This window comes from Coenobita brevimanus, chromosome 54 (assembly GCF_032717465.1).
Source record: "Coenobita brevimanus isolate Jiangsu-jjx chromosome 54, ASM3271746v2, whole genome shotgun sequence".
In the NCBI taxonomy this organism is placed as follows: domain Eukaryota; kingdom Metazoa; phylum Arthropoda; class Malacostraca; order Decapoda; family Coenobitidae; genus Coenobita; species Coenobita brevimanus.
This window is the reverse complement of record NC_137007.1, coordinates 27,492,567-27,506,058: the sequence shown is the minus strand read 5'-3', so window position 1 is coordinate 27,506,058 and position 13,492 is coordinate 27,492,567. Positions and strand designations below refer to the sequence as shown.

General features: G+C 43.1%; 1 protein-coding gene across 1 annotated transcript in view; it reads left to right on the top strand.

Annotated features, from left to right (window-relative positions):
• Positions 1-3,416: 3,416 nt before the first annotated feature.
• The window catches only part of LOC145401061 (ankyrin repeat domain-containing protein 13D), a gene marked incomplete at its 5' end in the record, with an annotated part of 398,667 nt that continues 388,591 nt past the window's right edge, over positions 3,417-13,492 (top strand). Inside the window, one exon of the mRNA XM_080273433.1 lies at positions 3,417-3,542. Within this exon, the coding sequence (XP_080129559.1) occupies positions 3,417-3,542 (126 nt within the window). The remainder of the gene's footprint in view (positions 3,543-13,492) is intronic.

Below are 13,492 nucleotides of genomic sequence, written 5' to 3'. Positions count from 1 at the left end.
CTGCCAATCTCGTTGACGTACATAAACGCAAATCAATTGCAAGGTCCCTAATTTGCACAATTTTCAATTTTCGCGAGTGATTTTTGGTACGTATACACGGGACACCTTCCTCTACAAGATGCCAGGCAGGGACAATGCCTTACCCAGCATGACCTGCCCCCCCTCCGCACGCCATTGTCTCGGCAATTCACCTGTTACCAGTGATCTGGCCAGTAAAGACATGTCATGCCACAGTACGAAATTCAGGGCCAGAGTGATTCCCCAATCGATGACAATGTGGAGGACAAACTTTACATAGCATTAGAGGAAGAAACAGTCAGAAATGATGATCAGGTAATGTCGCCAAAAAAGGTCAGGTATGTTGATGTGTTTGGTGAGTGAAACGATGCTTATATTGCCTATATTACCATGTGAAAACCAATATACTCTCGTACTACATATACATTCGTACCAAATAAATAAATAAATACCATTTATGAGTAGTGTGGAATGGTTACCTTCCCATAGAACTCGTTTTCTTTGGAGCCAGCCTGATAGAAAACACAGTAAGGTAAGGAGGTACTGGTACCTGTATCGAGTATTTTAAACCTCAGGTGAGCGATTTCTCTATGAATTTTCGATGTTTCTCACCAAAAAGCGGAGGTTTCAGCCAAAAAAATTTTTTTCCAAAAATGGTCAGGATTGGGGGGAGTCCGTGGTGGAAAAGTGGTCGGGACGGGGCGGGTTAACTAGAGGGTTGCATGTGAATGAGGTTGGGAGGGAGAGGGGGATGATCAAGGATGTGGTGGAGGGGCAGGATGGAAAAATAGCTAATGTAAAATGAGGGAGGTGTGAGCTTGAGCAGTCACCCTGAGGGTGCGGCTGCACTTGACCTAGAAAATGCTCCGAAACACTGCTTGAGATGTGTTGGAAACATGCCTCATGCATGTTAGCGACATACCGCAGACCTGACTGGGGCACTGCTACGGGCATTGCTTTGAGCAAAGTCATTGACATGTTGGAAACAGAGATGAAGTGGTGGTGTGGTCCACACTTGTCTGAGACACTACTCAGCACCATGAAGGCAAGGGAAGACGTGTTACTTGCTACAGCAGCAGCAGCAACAGTTCTATTATGTGGACAGCAAGGACAACAGAGAAGGGATCATCATTGATTTCGTGTGTGTCCATCACTTAGACCAAATCCCTGTGGCTAAAGGCAAAATTTGAATTTGACTAATGCTTTGATTAGAGACAATGTTGAATTGTTACCAGCACGACCAGGGAACTGTGCATCATTCTAAAATGTTTTGGTCAGACTTTGAACACCTGCACAACAATGTTGGAGCTACTATCAACAATGTGGAAACAAGGCTCAGCAAACCAGCACTGTCTGCTGCTGATTGCCTGGCAGTGACCGTGGTATCTGGTAATGGGTGATTCATACTGTAGTCTCAGTTACCTGTTCAAGGTATCCAAGCAGTCTGTTTCTCAGGCAGTGTGAGAAGTGTGTGCTGCTCATGTCGTCAGCTTCGGTGAATATGAAGAGAAGGCTAATGTACATCTTGGCACTCTCACTAACCACTACGCTAATGGTGTTGATATATGTCATTATGAATGATAATTTACAGTCAATAGATGTGTATTATACAATCTGACGTGCTCCACACAGTTTATTATCGTTCAATTCGTGTTGGCAGCTTTATATGCCTCTTCCCCACCAGTGCTACCAGCATTAGTCAGACAACATTACTAACGTGTGTGACACTAGTGCTTCGAACATGTGTGTGACCAGGTTTGCGGCAAAGTCAAATACATGTTCCAAACACATGTTTTGAGCAAATATAGCCACACCCTGAGAATGAAGGATGGGATAAGTTGGCTAACATGGAGGTGATTTGTTCAAGCTCTCACCCCCCCCATGGTATTAAGGTGTCTTGGAGTAGATAGGTAGACTCAGTGTAACTGTGGATGGTTTCTCCACCTTAGTAAAAAGGAGAAAACATGTTTTTGATTTTGCAGCAGCTTGGTTGTTCATTCCTTTTCCTCATCTTTCTTTCCACACACTGCTCCATTCCATATCTGGTCATATTCATCCACTGTTGTCTTGTGGTAGCTATACCTTGTTCAGAGGCTACTATCAATATGGCGTACATGCAGTTTGCGGGACTTGATCCAGCACTTTGGAAAGGTGGGGAGCATGACTTAGCAGAATTACTAATTAATGCATTCAAATATATCAAAATAAAATTCACGTTCTTTACCTCAGGCATATGAATAAAATAATATAATATAGACAAGTTCTGTAAGATGCAGTAAGATATTTATTGCGTATATTTTAGTAAATAACAATGTTCTTTTTGTAATGGATATGTGATAACTGGTCTGCCAAAAATAGGGGAGGGTGTATGCCCTTCATGTCCCCCCAAAAAATGCCTGGTTTGTCAGCTAATCCAGCTAAGTATTCCATTGAGGTACATTATTACTCTCAGGCATTCATGGCTTTCATGGGAAAGAAACATTTTTCCGGTGGTCTTTCATGCGATTCATATGGTATGATTCTCTTTCCCATCATAAATTTTTCATTTGCCAGTAATAAAGATATTAATCTAATCGAACCTAGTATGATAGTATTTTTAAAGGGCCAGTATTGATGATTTTCTTGCTGTTTTTTATGTGATTCTCAAGGTTTTTATCAGTCACTTCCATCTAACCTAACACAATCAAGCATTTTTAGAAAGAACCAGCAGGACAGTCTCTGTATGGGATGCCATTTCCAGTGTAAGCAAAACAGATATTATAAGGGAATTAAAGTTGACTTGCAATGGAAGTGTTAATAAGAAAAGATGATGTAGCTATATAAGGAAATAAAACCATAGAATACATCAAAAGCTCAGCACAACATGACTGCCTGTTTGTAAATATTATCTCCATTTGTTTTGTAAATAATATCCCCATTTGTCTTAAAATTTTGGATTACAAAATTACAAAACCTGATCAGCATGTACTGTACTTTGTACAGCAGTGTGTGATATTCAGAAATGCATTTGCAAATGTTTGCATAGTTATATATTTATGTATTTATTTTTTTTAAGTTCAGCCAGTTACGGACAGTAAGTTTCCCATCGCACTAATGGTATTACTGTTTCACAGGGATAATTATTGTAATTTGTACATTAATGGAACATGTACTGTTTAATATTGGAGTTATTATTAGATTCAATTAAATTTCAGATTAGTGACGTGTGAGGAGGCAGGATGAATGACTGTGACAGCATAGAAAATATTAACAATCCTAGTTCAGCATCCTCTTCAAATCTCAAGGAAGGGAACAGTCTACCTCAAGAGAAGAGACCTGAAGCCAAAGATATAATTCAAGAAAATGGAAATGGTGAAGGTATCCATGAGGGTGATGAAGAAAAGGGTCTATGCAGTGGTAATGAAGAAAGAGGCTTATGCAAGGGTGCTGATAAGGTGAACAGTGGCCCAGATAACTACCCACTGCATTGGTTGGTGTGGCACAACAACTACCGAAAATTGGATAAGGAGTTAACGGAGGGCAAGGTGAGACAGATGATTTGTGCTTTATTAGTTTTTCTCATTCTTCCTTTTGCTATGGCATCCAAGGAATATTTCTTGATATTGTGTTCACTCTCATCTTAAATGTCGGGACCAACTGCCTAGCCCTGGGCTCCTATGCTCCTCGTGGGGAAAAGTAGGATTGGATGATGGATGGATGGATGAAGAAGAAATAAATTATGTGTGTCAGGCCCATAGCCAGGGGGGGGGGTCAGATGACCCTCCCGCCTACCTTTCATTTTCTCCCGGTCTGTTTTTTTAATATAACTGCAAAAAGAGTCACTTTCCATTGTTCAGAAGTTTTTTATTGTTTCTCAGTGTTGCTTATGCTTACACCTAGACCCCCATAGCAAGCATGCAACAGACCTTTGACCAGCTGACTGCTGTGCAAGTCCAGGTTCAGCAGAAAATGATTGCCCCCCCCCCCCACACACACACCTCTGAAAAGTCAGGCTGCAGGCTATATGTAGAGTTTAGGTTAGCTAGGTTCCTCTAGTAGGCATACAGTAAGCTGCCCAAATACAGTACCTACCTGATCACTCTGTCAGATTTTGAAATTTATATTAACGTTGGAAAAAACATCAGCCAAGGTCTCATTTCTTTTTACTACAATACTTCATTTCCTGTCAGTGTGTCCTTGTAAAGGAGGTGTGGGGTTGTAAAGGAGGTTCAAGGTAGGGCAGTGGATGTGGGGGTGGCCCTAATGAATGAGGGTGAGATTTGGAAGCTCCCGGTGTTGCTGTTTGCTGATGATACAGTATTGTTGAGTGAAGATGAATGGGAGTTGCAAGGTTTGGTGAATGAATTTGGGACAGTGTGTAGGAGGAGGAAGCTGAAAGTTAATGTAAACAAAAGTAAAGTTATGGTGTTTGAGAGGAATGAAGTCACAGAGTGTGCAGTGAGGTTGGATGGTGAGGATATGGAGAATGTGAGTGCATTCAAGTACTTGGGTAGTGTGATGAGTAAGGATGGAACTTTGGGAGATGAAGTAAATGAAAGGGTACAGCAGGGAAGAAAGGTTGTTGGTACACTGAAAGCAGTGATGAGAAATAGGGAGGTGAGTATGGAAGTTAAGAAGTCACTGCATGATGGTATTGTGATCCCTACCCTGACGTATGGAAGCGAGGCGTGGACCTTGCAAGAAGGGAACAAGTCAAGAGTGAGAGCAGTGGAAATGAGTTACTTGAGAGGAGCATGTGGAGTGACGTGGAGGGACAGGTTGACGAATGAAGAAGTGAAGGAACGTTGTGGGGTAGATGTGGATGTGGTTGAAAAGATTAGGAGAAATACACTGAGGTGGTTTGGACATGTGGGGAGGATGGAGAATGAAAGACTGACTAAGAGGGTGTATGTAGGTGAGGTGGAGGGAGGGAGAGGGAGGGGTAGACCGAGGATGAGGTGGAGGGATGGAGTTGAGAGGTATATGAGGGAGGGGGGGTGAGTTGGGGGGAGGGGAGTCAAATGGTGGGTGACAGAGTGACCTGGAGGCGTTTTGTCTGCGGCCACCCTTTGCGGGATTAGGGCGTCGGGCTATAGATAGATAGATAGATAGTGTCCTTGAATAATATGTGTTAGTGTGCAGTGAACCCATACTTCATTTTTGTTCTTTTCAGAGCAGTCATCCAGTGACATTCTATTTACTGCCTTGTTCGGGTTGCTGTTTTATGCAGTTTATTTCCTTTGATTGCCACCCAGAATTCTTGCTGCCATAGCTCTTGTGCTGCTGTTTATTTGAATACTGTAACCCCTCTAAGACGGACACCCGAGACCCAAACATTTTGGGCTTGGGGTCCAATAGTCCAAGTCTCGGATATTCCCTAAGATATCTGGACAAAAGGCCATCTGGATGAATGTCCCAAATGAAGTGGGACACCAAAAATGGCCAAAAAACATCAGACTAAAAAAAAAAAGCCGATATGTGTTCATCCCTGCTCTAAATTTGCTGTGCGGTGACAAACAGCCGTGTTTTGGCGCGTAGTTCCGGCGACGTCCGCTTGAGCGCCCGTGCATCCTCCCCACTTTCCACCTGCCTACCATCGTGACTGCACGCTTGTCACCATGGCTGCCTACGTGTTCGCTTTTGTGGTGGTGCCCTACCTGCTGCAGGCCAAGCTCTTCCTCTGCTGCCTCTTACTTGTATGTGTGATGATGGCCCTGCCACCCGAGAAGAGGAAACGGGTAGTTCTGACTCTGGAGAAGAAGAGGGAGATCTTGGACAAGGTGGATGCGAGATGGTTGACCTCCTGCATCCTATGTTGAGTTCAATCCGGCCTGCTGTACCTTGTTCAGCATCAAGAAATCCCAGGACAAACTCACCCAGCACAGACCAGACTTCACATCAAATACCAAACACTACCTGCAGAGGAAGATAATGTACCCTCCCAGGTTTGCAGAAGCCGACTGCTCCACGTTGATTTTGGTATCATCAGCAACGTGCTTCTGGTGTGCTGGTGCACGGTACGGAGCTGAAGGCTGTTGCAGAGAAGTTTGCAAGGCTCCATGACTCTCCAGACTTCAAGGCATCCAAGGGTTGGCTATTTGCCTTCAAACTTCGGCATGGCCTTACCAACCATAAGGCCCATGGCGAAGCTTTGGATGCCATTGAGGAGGGAGTAGAAGAGTTTTGGCAGAAGGTGAAGGGCATGATCAAAAGGGGGGCCTCACTCTCGTTCAAGTCTACAGTGATGACGAAACTGGTCTATTCTATCGCATGCTGCCCATGAATACCCTAGCAGAGGAGATGGAGAAGCGTGTACTTCAAAGCAAGCTCTCCAAGCAGCAGGTATCTGCTTTGTGTTGTGCCGGTGCTAATGGCATGCACCAGCTCAAGCCCGTAATTGTTGACTGTGTGAAGCAGCCTCAGTGCCATCTTGGGTTGATGGATGTCCTTCCTGTCGTTTGCTACCATTCTGTGAAGGCTTGGTTCACAGCCATGATCTTCAGAGATTGGTTTCACCAGCACTTCAGCAAGGAGGTCGTCCATTATCAGACGAAGACACTGGGAATCCCACGCAACCAGCTAAAAGCTCTCCTTCTCCTAGACAGTACACCTGCTCATCCGACTGACAAGGAGTTGGTGGCTGAGAATGGCCATATTAGGTACTTGTTCTTACCACCTAATACGACTGCTCTCATTCAACCAGTGGACCAAGGAGTTATCGTGGCTATGAAGAGGCTGTACCGTCGGAAGTTCCTGGACGAGGTGATGGTTGTTCTCAAGGACTAGAATGAGTGCAGGGAGAGATGGGACATGCGAGGCCAGCAGATTTTGGAAAACCTTCGTCTCTACAACATCAAGTCAACCATCTACAGCTTGACCAGTGCATGGAGGGAAGTCCCTGTCAAGACTCTGGAAAGTGGTTGATCTCGTCTGCTTCTCAGAGCCAGTGTGGTGCATGACTTTCTAGGTTTTGATGTGGATGACTTCCATGCATGGCTTCGTGCAGCTGGCGATGAGGTGGATGTGGACAAAGTACATGATAGGTTGGATGGCGATGAGGGTGATCCTGGGTATCAGATCATGTCTGATATCAACATCGCATCTTCTGTTGCTGGTACAAGTTCCCAGCTTGAAGATTCCGGCGAGGACAGCAACAATGATGTGGACTCCTCTCAGCATGCCACCACTCCAGCCATCCCTAAGCTGAACGCACTGCAGGAGCACGTCGAGTTTGTTCTTGACTACCTGGAACACCCGGACTACGACAGGGAGATGGGGCCCTTGGGACTTGTGGAGGAAGTATGCGCTTTTAGGCAGTGCATCATCACTCACCAGAATCACCATTCCATATGTCAATGAACCATTGACAGTTTTTTCAGGCCCATGACCCCTGCTGTGCCCAGCCCTGGCTTCACACCACTGCCTCACGAAGAACCGCCTTCTACCTCCAAACCACAGCCCAGCACATCATCCATGGTGGAGTCCACTGGATGTAAGTTAACGGATATCTGCAGAGTCATCTGCAGTAGGTAACCAACCACCATGTCCCAGTGACTTACCCATGGGCCACCTGCCACACTTACTCTGTGGCTCTGACAGTGAATAAACAGCAATAACTCACCACTAGACCACATGGGAATTTACAGTGTTGTGCAGTGTAAAGAAATTAGAAATCAATGTGCAAAGGATTAAGTGCAGAGTGCAACACTGGCATGTTACGACTGGTGTGGCGGAAGTAAGGAAAGTATGTGCAATGCTAAAAAAAATTATAATGCACAATGGAAAGGACTAAGTGCAGTGCAATGCTGGATTACTGTATGTGCTTCAAGTGCACCGTCACCACTGTCACAGCCATAGAATAGGCGGGTTAATCTTTGCGATGGCCACGGACGTGTTGTAAGTACCCTGTACACTGTTAAATATTTACCTAACTCACTTCTAATTTCTCATTCTCTGGTTCCTTTTCATTTATTGTATGGTTTCTATCCCTTATTTGTGTGAATAGGGTCTCAAATAGGTGCTGTGCATGTCCGGTAGGGACTTACAGTGGATTCTCGAATTTCGACAGTTTAGAATTCAATTAATCAAATTTCAGTGCATTTTGGAGTGGTCTGCCTACCTCACTTTTCGATGCAAAGTCGTACATTTCGATGCTGTCAGGGCTAGACTTCAACCAAAACAAGCAAAGATGATATTTTTGATGCGAACCAAAATGCTAGAAGCGAAGGAAAATTATAAGAAAAAGTATGAGCCTAACGTAACATCATATGTGACATGTGCTCTCAGGGCCAGACTCCAACCAAAACAAGCAAAGATAATACAGTATTTTTTATGCGAACCAAAATGCTAGAAGTGAAGGAAAATTATAAGAAAAAGTATGAGCCTAACCTAATATCGTATGAGACTTGTGTCAAGAAGAGAACGAAAATGAACATCATTTATTCATTATGTGAAGCACACGATGATATGGTTCCGAGACAATTCACTGTCAAGTCAATTCGCCATCAGATAATTTCCCATCAAAACATGGACGATTTCCCCGTCAGGACAATTCGCACCCTGGACGATTCCCCGTCATTCTCTAAATATCATCATCATCATTGCCAGACGCCATGTATCCCAGACGGGGTGGCCAATGGCTTAGAGTTAATTGTTTTACAGGGAGGGGCACTAATCCTCCACCAACCCCACTTGACACCTAGGGATGCCAACAGCATCTGGTGTTCCCAGGCGGTCACCCATCCAAGTACTAACCAGACCCAACGTCTCTAAATATACTTATTATTAATTAATCAATACTTTAATAACTCGAAGGTATAACAAGAGAAATTAAAGGAAATGAATCAATAATAGAAATACTAAAACAAAATGAATTACAGGTGGTAGCAAATACAGTAGGCAGAATACTCAAACGAAGTGAAGTACAGTAATTATGAATATAAGGAGCAACATAGAATTGAACAACAGAGACAGAAAAAAAAAAAAGTCATGTTGTTTAAGGACAAGAGCTGGATAGGAGTAGGCACCAACAACAAGCCATGTGCAAGGTGATGTTCTGTTGTCGGCGGCCATCTTGCGACTGTCATGCCAGCAGCCAGCCCTCTACAGCCAAGTGCGGCACTTTCAGCCTGTGCCTTCCACGTGTGGAAATGCATTTTACTGCAATTTAGTTGTATGTATTTTTTTTTGTATTTTCGTCGCAAGTTACCTGTTTCAAGATGGCAAGCAAGAGTGGTTCTTCGGGTAGCAGGGGTAATGAACTAGAGCAGCCTGGCACCTGTAAATCTTCGCAGGCAAAGGAGAAATGGCAATACAGGAAAGGGCAGAAATACACCAAGTATACACTTGCTGACGGTATGGCAGTACTTTGCAGAATTACAGTTACTTAACCACAATTATAGTTCATAAAGTTTACAGGGGGTGTGGGCAAAAAATCATGATTTTACGTAGTTAGGTTCGGAGGCCCCGGACCCAAACTAATTTTTCCCATAAGAAGTTCAGTTTAAATTTCTATTATTTGAATTTCATGGTGATTTTTAGGTACCCATGCCCATCGAAATTCGAGAATCCACTGTATTTAGATGGCTTTCAAAGTTAGGTTGGGTTGGGGGTCAGTAAGTACCTGTCAAGGGACATTTTGCCCAAGTCCCGAACAAGACCAAGTCCTGGATGATGCTTGGGCTCTATTACGTCGGATCTTGGAGGGGTTACATTTTTCATCATCAAAACTTGCGTACACCCATACCCTGATATCCGGCAGTGGTGCGAACCAGTGGGAGTGTTCGATCAGCAAGTATGTCAGATATCAAAGCAATTTTCCCCATAAAATACTGAATAAAAGCCAGAGATGCATTCCTTACCCAAACCCAACCTCTCATATACAGTGGGGCACCAATTTTCGTGCCTAATTGGGTCCAAAAATAATGCGCGAAAGTGGAATTAGCGAAAGTTGGGGCATTGTCTTTATGGCAAAAAGGCTAATTGGTTCCCGGTTATCCTAAAGTAACATCAGATTTTCATTTTCACTTGCAATACAGTACATCAGATCACTATTGTACATTGCATTGTGAGATACAAACAATAAAAACTGTACAGTACACATTATATGAGGAGAAACATACCACAGAGACCAGGTTGAGATGTTTAATGGATGTTGGGTGTAAGTATCCGAGGCGCGTGGCGGGCTTATTTAGCCACGCCAGACGTATTGGCGCCACCTCTTGCTGCCTCGCTACCACTCTCTCTCTCTGCCTTCTCAGATGCAACTTGATGCAACACTTCCACTCTGTGGTGAATTTCCCTTTGTGCTAGGTTCTCTTGAACAAATCCATCGAAATCTTCATCCAGGTTAAGCTCCTCTATGGCACTGGAGCTAGCACGCTCGTACACAATGGCGGGAATGGGTGGACAGAGTGTTGACATGACGTCATTCAAGATGGCGGTGGGTTGCGGTCGGGCGGTGCAGGAAATTCAAAGTTCAAAATATTGTCCCAAACCCAAAATTTGTGCGCGAAAATCGATTTTTTTCAAGCGAAAGTGGAAGTTAGGGAATATTTGGTGCATGCCGTGAAAGTGGATTCCGCAAATCCTGCTGTAGCGAAAGTTGGTGCACTACTGTACTGTACCATACTCAGTCAACAGAAACTGACACAGAAACATCATAGGTAATGTTATTATCCTCATAAACAATGCTATTACCAGAAAATGAGACAGCAAACATCACATGCAAGAAGGCAATGTGGGTGGGATGTGCAGTGTCAGATGCTTCTGGGCAACTGAGAGGCAGGGCAGCTTACAGTGTGCCAAGCATTGGTGGGGGTCGGTGGGGGGATGGGGAGGGAAACAAGCAGGGGTGTGGGGTGGGAGGACTGGAGGGAGACAAGTGGGGGTAGGGGAGGGTGGGGGGAGGGCAGGAGGACAGCATGGAGACAGCAGAGTGATGGGCAGGGGGACAGACAGGCAACTGGCAGTGTGCCAACTGGGGGTGGGGTAGGGTGGAGGGATGGGGAGGAAGACAAGCAGAGGTGGGGGAGGGAGACAAGTGGGGGTGGGGGAGTGTGGGGGGAATGGGAAGGAGACAAGAAGGCCAAACAACCCAACTACCCACCCCCTAGTCGTACCCACTCACTCACCCTCACTCACTCACTCATTCACACACACGCAACCACAGCGAACGGACGTCTCTTGACTGCTCCCAGGCCAAGGCTCAGCCACCGCTGCAAACCTTAAGTAGTTTCCAGGAATTATGTTTGTCCTGTCTCCTATGGTCTCGTTTTCAGTTTAAAATACTATAAGTTAATAAAGACAACCAAAAATGTGAAGATTTATTGACAAGAGTATACATGAATGTTTGTAGTATTTTCGGTAACAGCTGTTTTGGTACTGTAAGTTGTAACCAACCTCAATCATGGCCGAAAATGTAAACACTGAGGGACTCGAATTTCTTGGTTTTGATAGAAATACTAATGTCATGGATCTGGTTAAAACATTGATTATGAGGATTAGTGAACTTGAAAAGAAGGTGGAGAATCTAGCGTTAAAAGATGTGTCTGAAAATACGGAGATTACAATACAGAGTCTGATCCAGTCTAATGAGACGGCGAATGAAGAGATCAGAAATTTGAAGCGTGAAATATTGAATTGAGGAGAAAACTAGAAGAGAGTACTAATAAAACGTAGAAGGTGAGCAGTGTATAGGAAGAGCATAAGGCAAAGTGGGCACACTAGAAGAAGAACAGAAAGAAGTGGTCAGCTTAAGAGAAATCATCCAGGAAGAAAGGGAAATGAACAAGATAAAATTGGAAGAAAATGTAGTGAAAATACTGAAGAAAAAAGAGAAAATAGTGAGAGAAACTGTAGAAAGGAACAGATGCGTGGTAATATTTGGAAACAGGGAGGAGGAAGAGAAGGTTAGATCCGTGAAACTCGAGAAAGACACTAGCCTGGTAAGAGGAATATTAGGCAAGATTGATCCCGAAGGAGACAAGTGGGTAAAAGAAATTGAAGAAGTAAGGAGAATAGGGCCTTATAAGAAAGGGGAAACGAGACCAATGAGAGTCAAGTTGTCAGCAGAAAGTGTAGTAGATGATATACTTAAAGTGACCTGGAAATTAAGCAAAGAGGCAGGGATGAAAAATATTATAATAAGAAAAGATTTGAATGAAGAAGAAAGAGAAGTTTTAAAATTATTGAAGGAACAAGTAAAGGAAAAAAATGATAGGATAGAGGAAGAATGTAATACCTTTTTTTGGAGAGTAATGGATATGAAAGTAAGGAAGTGGTATTTAACCCGCCCCGTCCCGGCCACTTTTCGACCACTGGTACCCCCCAATCCCGGGCATTTTTCGACCCTTTTTTTTTTTTTTTTTTTTTTTAAACTTTCGCTTTTGGTCAGAAACAATGGCCGGTGGCAAAGAAAGTGGTCCCCGGGGTCCCTAATTAGCTTAACCAGGTATGCCTTGGTCCCACCTGGCCCCGTGTTCTCCCTAGGCGGTGTGAGCCTCAAACGTTTTCTATGGTATTATAAGTTTGGGAAACCAATGAAAGTAAGTAGAAATGAATTTATTACAAACATAAAAACATGTGATAAAAGAGTATATTGGATTTTATACAAAAATAGAGCAGAAATAAGCATTGTACCATTGTGCGAAACGAGCAAAATCGGCCAACTTGGTCACGATGAATCGCTAACATTCTAAAATCATGATACATATAATTTTTTTTACTTACATAATACTTCTACAATAACATTATACCATTTTACATTTTATTGAACTGTTTTTACCTATTCACAGGCCTTTTGATAACTTTTAGCGTAATGTTAGCGCTTATTTATGTAGTGAGTGAACTCGCTGTGACTGTTGTTTCAACTCGTATTGTGCTTTTTCTACTTACATAATACTTTTCTAATATTATTATACACTTTTCAACTTTAAAGAACTGTTTTGAGATTATTTCAGGCCTTACGTAAATATATAGCGTAATAATAGCGCATAATAACACACACGGTGAAGTCGCTATGACAACTAATTCAACTTACAACCTATTTTTGTACTTATATAATAATTCTACACTAACATTGCACATGTAAACACTTGATATAATTGATATCACATCATTTCTGAACGTACGATGGAACTTAGCGTCATATTTGCGCGTACTTACACAGGGAGTGTTATCGCGATATCATTTGTTTCATCTTACACTAGTAATCAACTTATAAAATACCTTACTACTAACATTACAACATCTTCCACTGTATATAATTCCTATCACATACTTACTGACCAGAATGTGGGTGTACTCGTGACATCAATTATGACAACTTACAGTAATGTTCAACTTATACATTTTATTCATGCTAACATTACACCCGTTTCCACTTTATTTCCTTGCTATCACATATTTACTGACCAGATTTACACAGTGGGTGTAGTTTTGATAACAATTCTTTCAACTTACACTAATTCTCATCTTATACATTACTTTTCTGAAA